The sequence below is a fragment of the Vipera berus genome (assembly GCF_964194415.1).
Source record: "Vipera berus genome assembly, chromosome: 1".
In the NCBI taxonomy this organism is placed as follows: domain Eukaryota; kingdom Metazoa; phylum Chordata; class Lepidosauria; order Squamata; family Viperidae; genus Vipera; species Vipera berus.
In genome coordinates this window covers 5,414,348-5,431,398 of record NC_138202.1, presented here as the reverse complement: position 1 = coordinate 5,431,398, position 17,051 = coordinate 5,414,348, and the positions used below count along the sequence as shown (strand labels likewise).

Sequence of the window (17,051 nt, the reverse complement as noted above, 5' to 3'; positions counted from 1 at the left end):
CGTCCACTAGGACTCCAAGGTCCCTCTCACAGTTACTGTTTTTAAACCCAGGTCTCGCCTAATCTTGTTAAATACGTCCGGTAATGAAGCGCCCACAATTTCTGGAGGCAATCTGTTCCACCAGTTAATTGTTCTCACTGTCAGGAAGTTTCTTCTTAATTCCAGGTTGCTTCTCTCCTTGACCCGTTTCCAACCATTGTTTTTTGCTCTGCCTTCTGGTGCTTTGGAGAATAGCTTGACCACCCCCACCCCCCCCCTCTCTCTCTCTCTCTCTCTCTCTCTCTCTCTCTCTCTCTATATATATATATATATATATATATATATATATATATATATATATATATATATATATATATATATACATATAAAGGTAAAGGTTCCCCCGCACATGCGTGCTAGTCGTTTCCGACTCTAGGGGCCGGTGCTCATCTCCGTTTCAAATCCGAAGAGCCAGCGCTTGTCCGAGGACGTCTCCGTGGTCATGTGGCCGGCATGACTAGACGCCAAAGGCGCACGGAACGCTGTTACCTTCCCACCGTAGTGGTCCCTATTTTTCTACTTGCATTTTTACGCGCTTTCGAACTGCTAGGTTGGCAGAAGCTGGGACGAGTAACAGGCGCTCACTCTGTTACACGGCACTCGGGATTCAACCCGCCAAACTGCCGACCTTCAGATCGACAAGCTCAGCGTCCTAACCCACTGAGCCACCGTGTCCCAGATATATACATATATATATATATATATACAAATCTCAGATAAAGGGTATGACTGACTGATGAGAACATAAAGAGTTCGAAATGGCCATCTCAGCCTCCCAAAATTCTTTATTAGCAATTTGAATAATTTGCACAAATAATGAGCTGTCATAGTTGACTATATCCTGTGGATAAGCCTTGAGACAGGCCAAAGCAGGAATGAAAGAGTTAATTAGCAAGGTGCTTTCAAGCCTTGACAAATACTTAACATATATTTAGCCTTGCCTTCTAGCTAATAAAAGAGAGAAAGAACTGTGGCTCAGCAAATACAATCAGCCCAGGTTCGAATCTCAGATAAATGACTCTGAATGGGTATGACTGAAAGTTCAGAAACATAAAGAGTTGCGAAATGGCCTGCTAGCCTCCCAAAATTCTTTATTAGCAATTTGAATAATTTGCATATATATATATATATATATATATATATATATATATATATATATATATATATCTCTCTCATCTCTCTCATCTATCATCTATCTATATCATATATATCTCTATCATGTATCTATCTATATGTCTATCATCTATCTGTATATCTATTTATCATCTATCATCTCTCTATCATCTACCATCTATCTCTATCATCTCTCTCTATCATCTCTCTCTCTCTCTCTCTCTATCATCTCTCTCTCTCTTTCTCTCTCTCTCTCAAATTTAAATGTTCAACTATATTTTTGTGGCAACCTTCTGACACTGGGAGATTTGTACTTTCTGACCTGCAAGGTTGTGTTACAACAGCCTTACCGTAAAAATAGAATTAGCTCATCTAGTTATGTTTCCCTTCCGGTCTGCCTGATAAGGCAAACCACATACCAGTGTGTACTGTATTCCAAAAGGACGTTTCTAGTCCTCATGATCACAACATTAAGGATTTTTTTTTACAAAAAATTGCCTTTAGGAACCCCCATACCTTGGTGGAGGTGACGTCTTTTGCAGCCCTCAACAAATTCCAGCCTTTCAATGTGGCCATCTCTAGCAACGTTCTCCTACTGGTGGTAGGTAATCCCTTCTTGCTTTGGGGACGCAACTCCAGGGCTGGCTGGGGAATTCTGGGATTTCTGGATTCGGCAAGTTCAGAGGGCACCAAGTTGGGAAAGGCTGACAGTGAACTTTTTATTGTGTTTATTACAAGTGTTTGCATACAGCTTGGTGGAGTTCAGTCAGTGGGAAAGAACATGAAGGCAACTGAATCTATCAATGCAAATACAAGTGGTCCTCAACTTACAGCAGTTTGTTTAACGGCCGTTCAATGTTACAACAGCACTCAAAAAAGTGATTTATGATCATTTTTCACATTTGCGACCGTTGCAGCATCACGTGATCGAAATTCAGACGCTTGGCAATTGGCATATATTTATGGCGGTTGCAGTGTCCTTCTGACAAGCAAAGTCAATGGGGAAAACCAGATTCACTTAACGACCATGTTACGACCGCAGCGATTCACTTAACAACTGCAGCAAGAAAGGTCGTAAAATGGCCCCAAACTCACATAATAACTGTCTTTTCTCTTAGAGTGGAAATTTTGGGCTCAATTGTGGTCGTAAGTCAAGGACTATCTGTATAGGGCAGGGGTAGCAACCTTGGCTCTTTTATGACTGGTGGACTTCAACTCCCAGAATTCCTTGGAAACCTCTCCCTTTCCCCTCAGCATGGCTGGCTCAGGAATTCTGGGAGTTGAAGTCCATGAGTCATAAAAGAGCCAAGGTTGCCTACCCCTGGTATACGGGAATACTTAAGACAACTGACGATTAGACTTTACCCCTCACTCAAATAGGACAGTCTGAACCACCTTAGATAGATAGATAGATAGATAGATAGATAGATAGATAGATAGATAGATAGATAGATAGATAGATAGATAGATAGATAGATAGGTAGGTAGGTAGGTAGGTAGGTAGGTAGGTAGGTAGGTAGATAGATAGATAGATAGATAGATAGATAGATAGATAGATAGATAGATAGATAGATAGATAGATAGATAAAATATGGATAGATGATAGATAGATAGATAGATAGATAGATAGATAGATAGATAGATAGATAGACAGACAGACAGATAAGAAAGAAAGAAATAGATAAAATATGGATAGATAAATGAGAGATAGGTAGGTAGGTAGATAGGTAGATAGATAGACAGACAGACAGGCAGACAGACAGACAGAAATAGATAAAATATGGATAGATAAAAAGATAGGTAGATTGATAGATGATAGACAATAGATAAAATGGATGGATAGATAGATAGACAGACAGACAATAAATAAAATATGGATGGATGGATAGATGATAGATAGATAGACAGATAGATGGATGGACAGACAGACAGACAGAAATAGATAAAATATGGATAGTTAGATGATAGATGATAGATAGATAGATAGATAGATAGATAGATAGATAGATAGATGATAGATAGATAGATACAGTAGATAGATAGATAGATAGATAGATAGATAGATAGATAGATAGATAGATAGATAGATAGATAGATAGACAGACAGACAGACAGACAGACAGACAGACAGACAGACAGACAGACAGACAGAAATAGATAAAATATGGATGGATAGATAGATAGATAGATAGATAGATAGATAGATAGATAGATAGATAGATAGATAGATAGATAGATAGATAGATAACTTTTATTGTCATTTTTTTATTGTGGGCACATTGGCACACATTAAAAATGAAATTCTGTAACCTGCTCTCCAAAATGAACACATACGTAACAGGAAGCTATTGTTGCTCTCCTTTTCTTACCCTTCCTCCTCCTCTTTCCCCTCCTCCTCCTCCTCCTCCCCCTCCTCCTGTGCACAAACCCCACTTCCTTCCAGCACTGATGTTTTTACCTAGTTGGGTCATGAAACGTCTGCCAGAAAACCCACCCAGCTCAGAGAGCACCAAGGACCGTATACTCCTACTCCTTCTTTCCACAAACCCCTTTCCCTTCCAACCCTGATGACGTTCGCTAGTTGGGTCGTGAAACGTCTGCAGGAAAGCCACCCAGCTCAGAGAGCACCCAGGACCCCACAGTTCGTCCCTGAGCTTCCAAATATTCCCTTCCCTTGAGTGTCATTGCTCATCCGTTCCTTTTGTCATCTTCTCTTTAGGATTTCCACAGTCACTTAACAAGAAGCGAAGTGGTGGGCTACCTGGCTGGCCAGTGGAACATCAACAGCCAATGTAAGTCCTGTTGGGTTATTATCCTGAGGTGAGCCAAAAGGTTGAATGTTTGGGGATTTGATGAGATAAAATTTTTTTTTATTCCTTCATAATTCACGCATCTGCTTGGGAACAAAAGAAGCAATGATTTTCTCTCAGGTTTTTTTCCCCCTACCCAAATCTTTTTTTTTTTTTTATTGAAAAGTTTTAAGTACAAAACCCCTCCCTTCCCCCTCCCCTCTCCCCTAACCTCCCCAACTCTCCCCTCCCCTCCCCTCCCCCCTCCCCGACTTCCCAGAGCTAAATACAGGGTATAAAAATACAAACAAACATAATCTAAAATATGCAAACAACAATAAGATATTAAATTCTATCGCACTTTAACTCTTAATAAAATAACTACAAGCTAATTATACATCATATAAATCCGCTGCTTACTCAAATGCTAAGTGAAACTTTTTAGTCCCATATTTATTCTGAATATAATCTATCCATCTCTTCCACTCCACAGTGTATCTCTGTTGCGATTGATCTTTCAAATACGCTGAGATCTTTGCCATCTCGGCCAAGTTAGAAACTTTTAAAGTCCATTCTTCTATAGTCGGCAGTTCTTCCTCCTTCTAACCCTACCCAAATCTTGAGAAGCAGTCATAAAGCCTGGAGATCTTCAAACAGAAGATCGCTGGATCTTGTACAAGTCATCCTCGACTTACAAACACTCGTTTAGCGACCGTCCCAAATTACAATGGGACAGAAAAAAGTGACTTAACAACCATTTTTCACACTTACAGCTCTTGCGGCATCCCCCCGTGGTCAGGGTGATCGAAATTCAGAAGCTTGGCCACTGGCTCGTGTTTATGACGGTTTTCAACATCCCCTTTTGCAACCTTCTGACGAGCCATGCCCCTGGGGAAGCCGGATTCACTTAACGACCGTGTTTCTAACTTAACAACTGTGCTGCAGTGATTCACTTAGCAACTGTGGCGAGAAAGGTCGTAAACGGGCAAATCTCACTTAACTCACTTGTCCTGCTTAGCCACAGAAATTGGGGTCGTATGTTGAGGACACTGGAGAAACTAGCACAGGGGCAGGCAACCTTGGCTCTTTTATGACTCGTGGACTTCAACTCCCAGAATTCCTGAGCCAGCCATGCTGAGGGGAAAGGGAGAGGTTTCCAAGCTGAGTCATGCTGGCTCAGGAATTCTGGGAGCTGAAGTCCACGTGTCATCAAAGAGCCAAGGTTACCTAGCCCTGCTATAGACCACCTCTACATCTGGTGGAACTACTGGTTTGTACCTTTAGACCAGGGTTCTTCAAACGTGGCCCTTTTATGACTTGTGGACTTCAACTCCCAGAATTCCTGAGCCAGCCATGCTGAGGGGAAAGGGAGAGGTTTCCATGTTGAGCCCCTCTGGCTGAGGAATTCTGGGAGTTGAAGTCAACGAGTCATAAAAGAGCCAAGGTTGCCTACCCTTGGCCTAGGCCGCTTTATGACTCATGGACTTCAACTCCCAGAATTCCTGAGCCAGCCACGCTGAGGGGAAAGGGAGAAGTTTCCAAGCTGAGCCATGCTGGCTTAGGAATTCTGGGAGTTGAAGTCCACAAATCATAAAAGAGCCAAGGTTGCCTACCCCTGAACTACAGTAGCAGAAAGCAAATTCGTATATTCTAAATATTGCTTGACTTCCAAATTTAAAGATACATAAAGAAATATTACTAAAAGAGGGCAAGGAAGCTGTACAAAAGCAAAATTTGAGTGACTGCAAGCATTTCCTGCACCCAGCAGGAATCTGGAGTGGAAAAACCTTTGAAGTCTTTCCAACTCTTTGATTCTATTTGGGACCGGGATTGTCCAGATTTAGTTTTTGGCCTTGATAAGGAAAGGCTGAACTTTTCCGGCAGCCACAAAATACAACTTGTGGCTGAAAGACAGTTTTTGGAAAAAAAATGAATGAGTGAACTGTTATTATGACTTTTGGCCAATGAGTGAATGCATTAAAACCCACAACCACACTATTATCCCGAAAATAAATACAAATAGCTTAACACAGTCAGTATAGTTTCAATTTTTCATATTTATAAGAAAAGGCTGGGCTATTCTGCAACTCGCAATATGCAAACTGCTTTTATGGTTTAAAGAAAAGAACGAATGAATGAGGTTTTTATTGTGGCCTCTGGCTGATCCGTCAATAAAATAAACCCCACAATTGGTGCCTTGTCCTTGAAATAAATAAAATTACTGTACGTAGCACAATCGGTGCAATTATGCTAGCAATGACTAGTCTCTTGTTTTAACAGCAATGTAAAAAACATGTTACTTAGAATAGAATTGGGATGGGATGGGGTGGGATGGGATGGGATGGGAATAGAATAGAGTAGAGTAGAGTAGAGTAAAGTAGAGTAGAGTAGAGTAGAGTAGAGTAGAGTAGAGTAGAGTAGAGTAGAGTAGAATAGAATAACAAGAGTTGGAAAGGACCTTGGAGGTCTTCTAGTCCAACCCCCTCAGGCAAGAAACCCTATACCGTTTCAGACAAATGGTTGTCCAATCTTAAAAACTTCCAGTGTTGGAGCATTCTGCAGACAGGTTGTTCCACTGGTTAATAGTTCTCACTGTCAGGAAGTTTCTCCTTAATTCCAGGTTGCTTCTCTCCTTGATTAGTTTCCATCTGTTGCTTCTTGTCCTGCCTTCAGGCGCTTTGGAGCAGCCCCTGAGATATTGGAAGGCTGCTATCCTATCCCCCCTGGTCCTTCTCTTCGTTAAACTAGACTTACCCAATTCCAGCAACCGTTCTTTATATGTTTTAGCCTCCAGTCCCCTGATCATCTTTGTTGCTCTTCTCTGCATTTATATTTGGACTCACCTTTGCAAGGCACTAAATTACATAGATCTTTTCTAAATCATATAAAAAGTCATGAAGCAGTAATGCCCTTCCTGGTATATCATACTGTGTAGAGAACATGATGAGAACATGCAATGATATGTTATACAGTGTTTCTTAACCTTGACAACTTTAAGACGGGTGGACTTCAACTCCCAGAATTCCCTTGTGGACTTCAACTCTCAGAATTCCTCAGCCAGCATGCTTCAAGACTTGTGGACTTTGACTCCCAGAATTCCGATGGGTGGATTTTGACACCCAGAATTCCCTTGTGGACTTCGACTCCCAGAATTCCCTTGTGGACTTCGACTCCCAGAATTCTGGGAGTTGAAGTCCACAAGTCTTGAAGTTGCCAGTTCGGAGATTCCTGCTCTCTATGTATCCTATTTTGACTCTGCTGGATGTATAATGTTGCAAATCAACAAAATGGGAGAAAATTCATTGCTTAACCCTAACCTTCTGACTGTGTTGTGTTCCAGTGCTGACGGTGCTGCGGGCGTTCCCTTGCCGGTCGCGACTTGGGGACGGAGAACTGGCAGCCATTGTGGAAGAAGAGGTGAGGCGATGGGTGGAAGCGACACGGGAATCTGCTTGGATTCTTGGGGAAAAAATTGTTTGGAAAGATCACTTCCACTTTTTAAGCAATGCCAGGGCAGTTTCCAATGATCACAATCATAATGTGTATTTTGAAACATCATACAGGAAGTCCTCAACTTACGACCGCAATTGGGATCCGAGAACTCACCGTTGAAGCAATGTGGTTGTTAAATGAGGCACCGTGTGGTCACAGTTCGTGGTCTTCCCCGGTGACTTTGCTTGTGGGAAGCCAACTGGGAAAGTCACCGGTGGTGTTCGCATAATGCCGGCATGCTGCAGTCGTCGTAAGGGTGAGCTGGTTGCTAAGCAGCCAGATTGTGATCGCGTGAGTAGGGGAATGCTGCAATGGTCATAAGTAAGAGTCGCTTTTTTAGCCCCGTTGTAATTTTGAATGGTTGTTAAACAAATGGTCGTAAGTCAAGGACCGCCTGAACTGCTTATAATATTTTATTAATTGGTCTATGTGGCTGCCAAGGGTCGACATCACCTTGATGTCAGAGAAATTGTCATTATTAATGCTGATTTGCACACTTACAAATAATGAAAATGCTTTACGTGGGTTGGTAGGGTGAGTTTTTCACTCCCAGAATTCCCCAACCACTGCAGAGAATTCTGGGAGATGAAATCCCCTCATCTGGAGTTTGAGGACAGCTGGAGTTATAATAAGTGGATCCATTGCTCTAACTTGGTTGCTGGACTCTTTCCCCATCAGCTCTAGCTAGCATGATTGGTCTGGGTGGATGATGGGCAGTGTAGTCTTAACACCTTAACCCATGCTTTAAGATACATATGAGCAATAATAATTTAATTTAATTTAATTGGATTTATATACCGCCCTTTCCCGAAGGACTCAGGGCGGTTTACAGGGTAATTTAAAACAAGAAATACAAAAGTTAAAAACAATTAAAAATAATTACAACAGTCCCTGAAAAAAGTAAAAAAAAACCAATTAAAACTAAAATTAAAATTCTCAGCGTGGGCCAGAGAGCTCAAAGAGCCAGGTCTTCAGGTCCCGGCAAAATGACCGAAGGTCGGGGGCAGTCCTAAGCTCCACGGGCAGCTGGTTCCAGAGGGCCGGCGTGCCCAAAGAGAAGGCCCTCCCCCTGGGTGTTACCCGCCGGCAATCTTTTACCAGCGGCACCCTGAGAAGACCCTCCCTGTGTGAGCGCAATGGACGAAGGGAACTTGATGCTGGCAGCAGGTGTTCCCTCAAATAACCCGGACCCAAGCCATTCAGGGCTTTATAGGTCATCACCAGCACCTTGAATCTCACCCGGAGGGCAACCGGAAGCCAATGCAGCTCACGGAGTAGAGGTGTTACATGGGAGTATCGGGAAACCCCCATCACAACTCGTGCGGCTGCATTCTGCACCAGCTGGAGCCTCCAAGTGGTCCTCAAGGGCAGCCAATAATAAAGTTGGAAGGGACTTGGAGGTCATCTAGAATAGAATAGAATAGAATAGAATAGAATAGAATAGAATAGAATAGAATAGAATAGAATAGAATAGAATAGAATAGAATAGAATAGAATAGAATAGAATAGAATAGAATAACAGAGTTGGAAGGGACCTTGGAGGTCATCTAGTCCAACCCCCTGCTCAGGAAGGAAACCCTGTACCATTTCAGACAAACAGCTGTCCAGTCTCTTCTTAAAATCTTCCAGTGTTGGAGCATTCACCGCTTCTGGAGGCAGGTTGTTCCTGTAGTCCACTACACACACTCTTTTAGTGACTGTTCAAAGTTGCAACGGCACGGAAAAAAGGGACTTAGGACCGTTTTTCACACTTACGACTGTGGCACCCTCCCCCGCGGTCAGGTGATCAAACGTTGGATGCTTGGCAACTGGCTCGTATTTATGACGGTTGCAGTGTACCAGGTTCATGTGACCCCCTTTTGTGATCTTCTGTTAAGCAGGGAAGCACATGTTTTTAACTTAACAACTGCACTAATTCATTTAACAACCAAAGCGCCTGGTGGCGCAGTGGTTAGAAGGCAGTATTGCAGGCAGACTCTGCCCACTGCCAGCAGTTCGATCCTGACCGGCTCGAGGTTGACTCAGCCTTCCATCCTTCCGAGGTCGGTAAAATGGGGACACAGATGGTTGTATGTGGGGGCAATAGCTGACTCTGTAAACCGCTTAGAGACGGCTGTAAAGCAGAGCTCCCTAATCTTTCCGGCTTGGTGGGCCAGAAGGAAAAGGAGGAGCAGGAAAAGGTGCTCGTGTGGTCCGCATGCGCCTGCGCAAATGGGCATGCGCGCAGCGGCAGCGCAAACAGGCGCACACATGCATAAGTGGGCCACGCGCACCCACGGTGGTGCACTGGGGGCTGCGTGCATGCAGAAACGGGCTGCCGGCGCCTGTGCAAACAGGCCGCTGGCACCCACGTGCATGCACAAACAGCCGTTGGCACCCACGTGGCACTGGTTGCGGTGCTGGCGCACCCGTGCGTGTGCAAATGGGGCCACTAGCGGCTGCGTAGCTGCGCTGCCGTGAGTGGGGGTACTCGCCAGCTATTCCCACAGCCCAGTGGACAACACACCACGGCCCAGTACCAGGCTGTGAACCATAGGTTGGGGACTCTTGCTACAGTGTAAAGCACTGTGAAGTGGTACATAAATCTCTCTGCTATTGCTATGGCTAATTGTGACAAAGGGGGCAAAGCTGATTTAAGAACTGCCTTGTCTAAACGTGGAGATTTGGGGCTGGTCCTAAGTTGAGGATCGCCTGCATTTGGTGGTCAAGGATGTATTTGGTGATTTTGAAGGTCACTGAGAGGGGATAAAATTGCCAACAGGGCCATCACATTCCCATCAACACGTTGCGTTTTCTTGTATGGATTACAATATGCTTCAGTTCTTTCAGCTCATTGAATTGTGGCTGTATCCATACAATAAGACTAATCTTGTTAATTAAAGAAAATGGCTTCAGGGCAGAAGCTTGATTAATTATTTTGTGGCTGAAACGGTCAATCAGTCTAAGCCGGGGTAGGCAATCTTGGCTCTTTTATGACTCGTGGACTTCAACTCCCAGAATTCCTGAGCCAGCATAGTGGAAACTTTGGCCCCTTCATGACTCGTGGACTTCAACTCCCAGAATTCCTCAGCTAGCATGGGGGGGGGGACTATGGCCCCTTCATGACTCGTGGACTTCAACTCCCAGAATTCCTGAGCCAGCCAGGACTCAGCTTGGAAACCTCTCCCTTTCCCCTCAGTATGGCTGGCTCAGGAATTCTGGGAGCTGAAGTCCACGAGTCATAAAAGAGCCAAGGTTGCCTACCCCTGCCCTAGGCCAACCTTGGCATCTCTATGGTTTGTGGACTTCAACTCCCAGAATTCCTCAGCCAGCATGGCTCAGCTTGGAAACCTCTCCCTTTCCCCTCAGCATGGCTTGCTCAGGAATTCTGGGAGTTGAAGTCCACAAGTCATAAAAGAGCCAAGGTTGCCTACCCCTGGGCTAAGCCATTTGGATTGTTTTTTTTAAATGGGTCAAGGTTTTCTGTCATGCCAGAAAAATGACTTACTGTACTAACTGAGTTAAATGTATTATGCCGATGCGGCTAAAGTTTAGTTTAATTGAAATGGATAATGCCAAAGAGCAAATAGGCGGCTGGGAGGAGCTTTGGAAGCAAAAAAGCATAATAGAGGAGGATGAAGGGCCATTTTAAAGGAAAGTGAAGCTATAAAACAAAGCAAATACTCTATGATCTGTGCCCCCATAAGAAGCTAATTTAAATATATTTATTTAATTATCTCCCACTTTTATTATTTTTGCAAATAACTCAAGGCGGGGAACATTGCCAACACATCTTCCTCTTCCCATTTTCCCCACTACAACAGCCTTGTGAGGTGGGAGAGGGGGAGAGGCCCAAAACCATCCAGGTGGCTTACATGTCTCAGGTAGGATTAGAACTCACTGTCTCCTGGTGATTGGCTGAAAGTCACCCAGCTGGCTTTCATTCCTAAGGCGGAACTAGAACTCACCATCTCCTGGTGATTGGCTGAAAGTCACCCAGCTGGCTTTCATGCCTAAGGTGGAACTAGAACTCACCATCTTCTGATGATTGGCCCAAAGTCACCCAACTGGCTTTCATGCCTAAGGCAGAACTAGAATTCACTGTCTCCTCGTGATTGGCCCAAAGTCACCCAACCAGCTTTCATTTCTAAGGCAGAACTAGAACTCACCGTCTCCTGGTGATTGGCTGAAAGTCACCCAGCTGGCTTTCATGCCTAAGGCGGAACTAGAACTCACCATCTTCTGATGATTGGCCCAAAGTCACCCAACCTGCTTTCATGCCTAAGGCAGAACTAGAACGCACCATCTCCTGGTGATTGGCCCAAGGTCACCCAGCCGGCTTTCACGCCTAAGGCGGAACTAGAACTCACCGTCTCCTGGTGATTGGTCCTTTCCAGATCTGCCAAAACCTCTTCCTGCGGGGGCTGTCGCTGGTGGGCTGGTATCACAGCCACCCCTTCAGCCACCCTCTGCCTTCCCTGCAAGACATCGACATGCAGATGGACTACCAGCTGAAGCTCCAGGGAACCAGCAACAGCTTCCAGCCATGCCTGGCGCTCATTTGTGGTAGGTTGCAAAACTGGACGTCCGCCCGGGCTTGCCTTGTTCCTTGTTCCTGTTGCAATTGGGATTTTTGAAAATCCGCCGGCTCCGAAGGCAGAAAACAGGAGGATCCAGGGCCACTTGAAGCCTGGGGGGGGCGCTTGCAAAGCAGAGCAAATAGAACGTTATTTGTCTCCCATAAGAAGAAGCTAAATTAATTTATTTATCTGTTTGTATCTGGCCTTCTTTATTTTTACAAATAGCTATGGAACGTCTCACTGCTCATCCAAGCATTTTTTTTATTATTCCTGCCCCACCAGGTCCTTACTACCATGGCAACCAAGGTGTAGAGTCCAAGATCTCCCCCTTCTGGGTGATGCCGCCCCCGGAGGTAAGCACGAACATCCCGGCCACCGAGAATTGGCTGGGTTGCTTGAAGGGCTGGCGGCCTTGAAGGATCTCAACTGGGAGGATCGACAGGATAATTCAGCCTTTTTTCTGCTTTAAAAACCATGTGTGGATGTTTAACTGATGCAAGAAGGGCAGCAGAGAGGCTGGGAATCACAGGGAAGTATTCGGGGTCTTGAAAAAGAAAAAGAAAGTCCATTTGTCCAGGATGCAATAAGACCTCTAGTCTAGGGCACGGGGTTGGATTAGAAGACCTCCAAGGTCCCTTCCAGCCCTGGGATTCTACAGTATAACTCTATGATTCTATGGCTCTATGATTCTAGACTCTATGATTCTATGATTTGATGACTATGATTATACAACTTATTCTTTGACTATGATTCTATGATTCCATGAATCATGACTCTATGATTCTTTGACTATGATTCTATGAATTTTTTTATTTTAATCCCATTTATATAGGCTGAATTTTTTTTATTTTAATCCCATTTATATCCCGCCCTTCTCCGAAGACTCAGGGCGTCTTACAATCTAAGAAGCACAAATCAATGTGCTTAGCAATAGCCTTCATTCTATGTATATAGAATCTATGATTCTATGCTTATGATTTTGACTGATTCTAGAAATCTATGATTTTGTCATTCCATCATTCTGACTATCATTCTATCATTCTATGACTGTGATTCTATGAATCTATGATTCTGTGGCTATGATTTTGACTATGAATCTATGATTCTGTCATTCTATCATTCTGACTATCATTCTATGATTCTATCACTCTATGATTCTATGACTATGATTCTATGATTCCATGATTTTATGACTATGATTCTATGATTCCATGATTTTATGACTATGATTCTAGACTCTATGATTCTATCATTTTATGACGATTCTATGGCTCTATGTTTCTTTGACTATGATTCTATGATTCCATGAATCATGACTCTACAGTATGATTCTATGACTATGATTCTATGATTCTACGATTCTATGACTATGATTCTATCTTTCTATCATTCTGACTCTATGATTCTATAATACTATGAATATGTGATTCTATGACTTATCATTTTGACTGATTCTATGACTGTGATTCTGATTTTATCATTCTATGACTCTGTCATTCTACCATTTTATGACTCTATGACTGATTCTATGACTCTACGATTCTGCCATTCTACGATTCTATCATTCTATCAAACTATGATTCTACGATTCTGCGATACAGGTGGCTTTCAGATTGGAGGCTTTGCTCCTGGCCCCTTAAAACTAAGCACAAAGCTGGCTTTTAGGGCTCAAAACGAGGGATAATAGCAGGCGGTCTCGTTCAGAGTCACGGGGTCACCTCAGACCAGGCCCCTAAGCAATGCTGCTGGATTCCCAGAGGGTTAAGATGTTAGCAGACCTAACCAGGTCTGAGTGTGCAATGGGGGATTATCTAAGTTTAGTTAAGAGTGGATGCAACTTTGAACCACAGAGAAGTTTCCAGCTGCCAGATAATAATGCTTTGGCGCCGATAAAACTTCCCTTGGTGGTCAGGAGCCCAAAATTTCCGTTGCTAAACAAGACATTTGTTAAGTGAGTTTAGTGGTTAAGGGAATCACTGCAGTTGTTAAGTTAGTCACACGGTCGTTAAGTGAATTTGCCTTCCCCGTGGGCTTTGCTTGTCAGAAGGTCGCAAAAGGGGATCACGTGACCCCCCTCCCCCCGCGGGACGCTGCGACCGTCAGAAATGCGAGTCAGTTGCCAAGCGTCTGAATTTTGAACACGTGACCACGGAGGATGCTGCAACGATCGTAAGTGTGAAAAGCGGTCCTAAGTCCCTTTTTTCCCCGTGCGGTTGTAACTTAGAACGGTCTCTAAATGAAGGGTCGTAAGTCGAGGACTACCGGTGCTACCTCGTTTAACATCAGAGTTGATCTACCTTGTGACGTTGTGCGATCGACGCTTCTCCTAGAGTTCATTTCCAAGCAAGAATGGCATGTTTTTCTTTTGGGTTATGTACTAACTGGAAATGAGCCAGGTTGCTTTCTCAAACACGGGTGGTCCTCGCCTTACGACCATGCCTTTAAAGACCATTTGAAGTTACAACAGCACTGGGAAAAGAGGGTCCGTGGCTTGGTGCTCGCCCTTAGGACCATCGCAATGTCCCCGCGGTCACAAAGTCGGGATTTGAGTGCTGGCGTGCATTTGGGACCCTTGGGGTGTCCCGGGGCCCTTGGGGAACCTTATCCGAGGCTTTCTGACGAGCGGCGTCAATGCGGGACGCCTGGATTTGCTTAAAGACGGCGGCAAAATGGTCGTAAAATGGGGTGTGACTCATTTCGCGAGCCCAAGCAACAGACGTTCTGGTCCTCCTCGTGGTTGTTAAGTCGAGGACTACCTTTTAAGAGGGTTTTGGATTCCTGGACGTTTGATAGCGTGGGTTTTTAAGGTGGTCGGCCTGCCAGGTTCACTGTGGGTGAGTTCGGCAGCCATATGCATCTATTTAATGAATAAAAGAAATAATCAATGAAAACAGAGAAGGGTTGTTTGCACAGCCAGGGCTCCAGTCTTCTTCCGGATAATTTTGATTGTGTGCACATGCCTAAAGACAGACTCAAAATTTCCTTCCTTCCTTCCTTCCTTCCTTCCTTCCTTCCTTCCTTCCTTCCTTCCTTCCTTTTTTTTTTCTTTCTTTCTTTCTTTCTTTCTTTCTTTCTTTCTTTCTTTCTTTCTTTCTTTCTTTCTTTCTTTCTTTCTTCTTTCTTTCATTTTTCTTTCTTTTCTTTCTTTCTTTTTCTTTCTCTTTCCTCCCTCCCTCCCTCCCTTTCTTTCTTTCTTTCTTTCTCTCTCTCTTTTCTTCTTTATTTCTTTCTTTCTTTCTTTCTTTCTTTCTTTCTTCTTTTTCTTTCTTTCTTTCTTTCTTTCTCTTTCTTTCTCTTTCTTTTGTGTTTCTTTCTTTCTTCCTTTTTCTTTCTTTCTTTCCTCCCTCCCTCCCTTTCTTTCTTTCTTTCTCTCCTTCCTTCCTTCCTTCCTTCCTTCCTTCCTTCCTTCCTTCCTTTCTTTCCTCCCTCACTTCCTTTCTTTCTTTCTTTCTTTCTTTCTTTCTTTCTTTCTTTCTTTCTTTCTTTCTTTCTTTCTTTCTTTCTTCCTTCCTTCCTTCCTTCCTTCCTTCCTTCCTTCCTTCCTTCTTTCTTTCTCTTTCTTTCTTTCTTTCTTTCTTTCTTTCTTTCTTTCTTTCTTTCTTTCTTTCTTTCTTTCTTTCTCTTTCCTTTCTTTCTTTCTTTCTTTCTTTCTTTTCTTTCTTTCTTTCTTTTTCTCTTTCTTTCTTTCTTATTGCTCCCTCCCTCCCTCCCTTCTCCTTTTTCCTTTCCTAGCAAAGACCTTATGATTACGGCATCCCCATGGAGGTTGAAGTCACCTACATCCAGGATGGATTCTTAACCAACGACCTGCTCCACGAAATGGTACCCTGTTTCTCCGAGTTGTCTTAACAGCAGGGCCCTTCGGTGGCACCATGACCCAAGCACATCAGGGTTCTGATGGAAAAAAAGGTCATGGGGTCACAGAAATTAAATTTACAGGTGTGTGTGTGTGTGTGTGTGTGTGTGTGAGAGAGAGAGAGAGAGAGAGAGAGAGAGAGAGAGAGAGAGAGAGTGAGTGACACATCTTATAAGGACTGCCGGCCCCCGTGGATTTCTCAAGCTTGGCCACTTTTAAGATCTGGGACTTCAACTTCCAGAATTCCCCACTCATGTTGGTCCTTAAGTGGCTCACCATGTCAACCTGCCCAATGTTACCTTTTTTTGTGACGGTCGTTAAGTGAATCATTCTACCCAATGGGTGTCTTTTTCATCGTAAGCTGGAAGTCAATGCCGCTTTTTAGCAAACACGCCCCCCCCCTCAACAAGCCTAAATTACGGTCACGTGACTATGGGACGTTGCAAATGCCGGCCAATGTGGGCCAGTTGCCATGTGCCCAGGATTCGATCCCATAGCTGCAGGGATGGGGGTGATGGGTGGCTGCCAGAGCTTCGAAACCAGGTCACAAGTAGCAGTGGGGAGGCCTGTTGGAACTCTGAGCGGTTGTTAAGCCGAGGACTGCCCGCCACTCGCCTAGCGAGGGCAGGTCACCGTGTCCTTTATCTTCCACTAACTGTTTTCTCACCGGCTTCCAGATGCTGCTGGTGGAGTTTTACAAAGGGGCGCCTGACATGGTGAAGTTTCAGGATGCGTGGAGCCAGGAGCAGAGCTACCTGGACAAGCTGAAGGTAAGACGCGGCCGGGGAAAGGAAGCGTGGCAAAGAATGTTGGCCAGTAAGAATAATGACCATAATAAGCCCTCTGGGAAAATAATAATAATAATAATAATAATAATAATAATAATAATAATAATAATAATAATAATAATAATAATAATAAGAAGAAGAAGAAGAAGAAGAAGAAGAAGAAGAAGAAGAAGAAGAAGAAGAAGAAGAAGAAGAAGAAGAAGAAGAAGAAGAAGAAGAAGAAGAAGAAGTAGTAGTTGGAAGGCACCTTGGAGGTCATCTAGTCCAACCCCCTGCTCAGGCAGGAAACCCTATACCAATTCAGACAAATGGCTGTCCAGTCTCTTCTTAAAAACTTCCAGTGTTGGAGCATTCACAACTTCTGGAGGCAAGGAGTTCCACTGGTTAATTGTTCTGGCTGTCAGGAAGTTTCTCC

The 17,051-nt window shown here is 43.8% G+C and overlaps 1 protein-coding gene across 1 annotated transcript in view; it reads left to right on the top strand.

Annotated features, from left to right (window-relative positions):
• The window catches only part of MPND (MPN domain containing), a gene marked incomplete at both ends in the record, with an annotated part of 28,525 nt that overhangs the window by 10,493 nt on the left and 981 nt on the right, over nt 1–17,051 (top strand). The window contains 7 exons of the mRNA XM_081314941.1: nt 1,657–1,753; nt 3,872–3,944; nt 7,282–7,358; nt 11,810–11,978; nt 12,275–12,345; nt 15,725–15,814; nt 16,526–16,618. Of these exons, the coding sequence (XP_081171067.1) occupies nt 1,657–1,753; nt 3,872–3,944; nt 7,282–7,358; nt 11,810–11,978; nt 12,275–12,345; nt 15,725–15,814; nt 16,526–16,618 (670 nt within the window). The remainder of the gene's footprint in view (nt 1–1,656; nt 1,754–3,871; nt 3,945–7,281; nt 7,359–11,809; nt 11,979–12,274; nt 12,346–15,724; nt 15,815–16,525; nt 16,619–17,051) is intronic.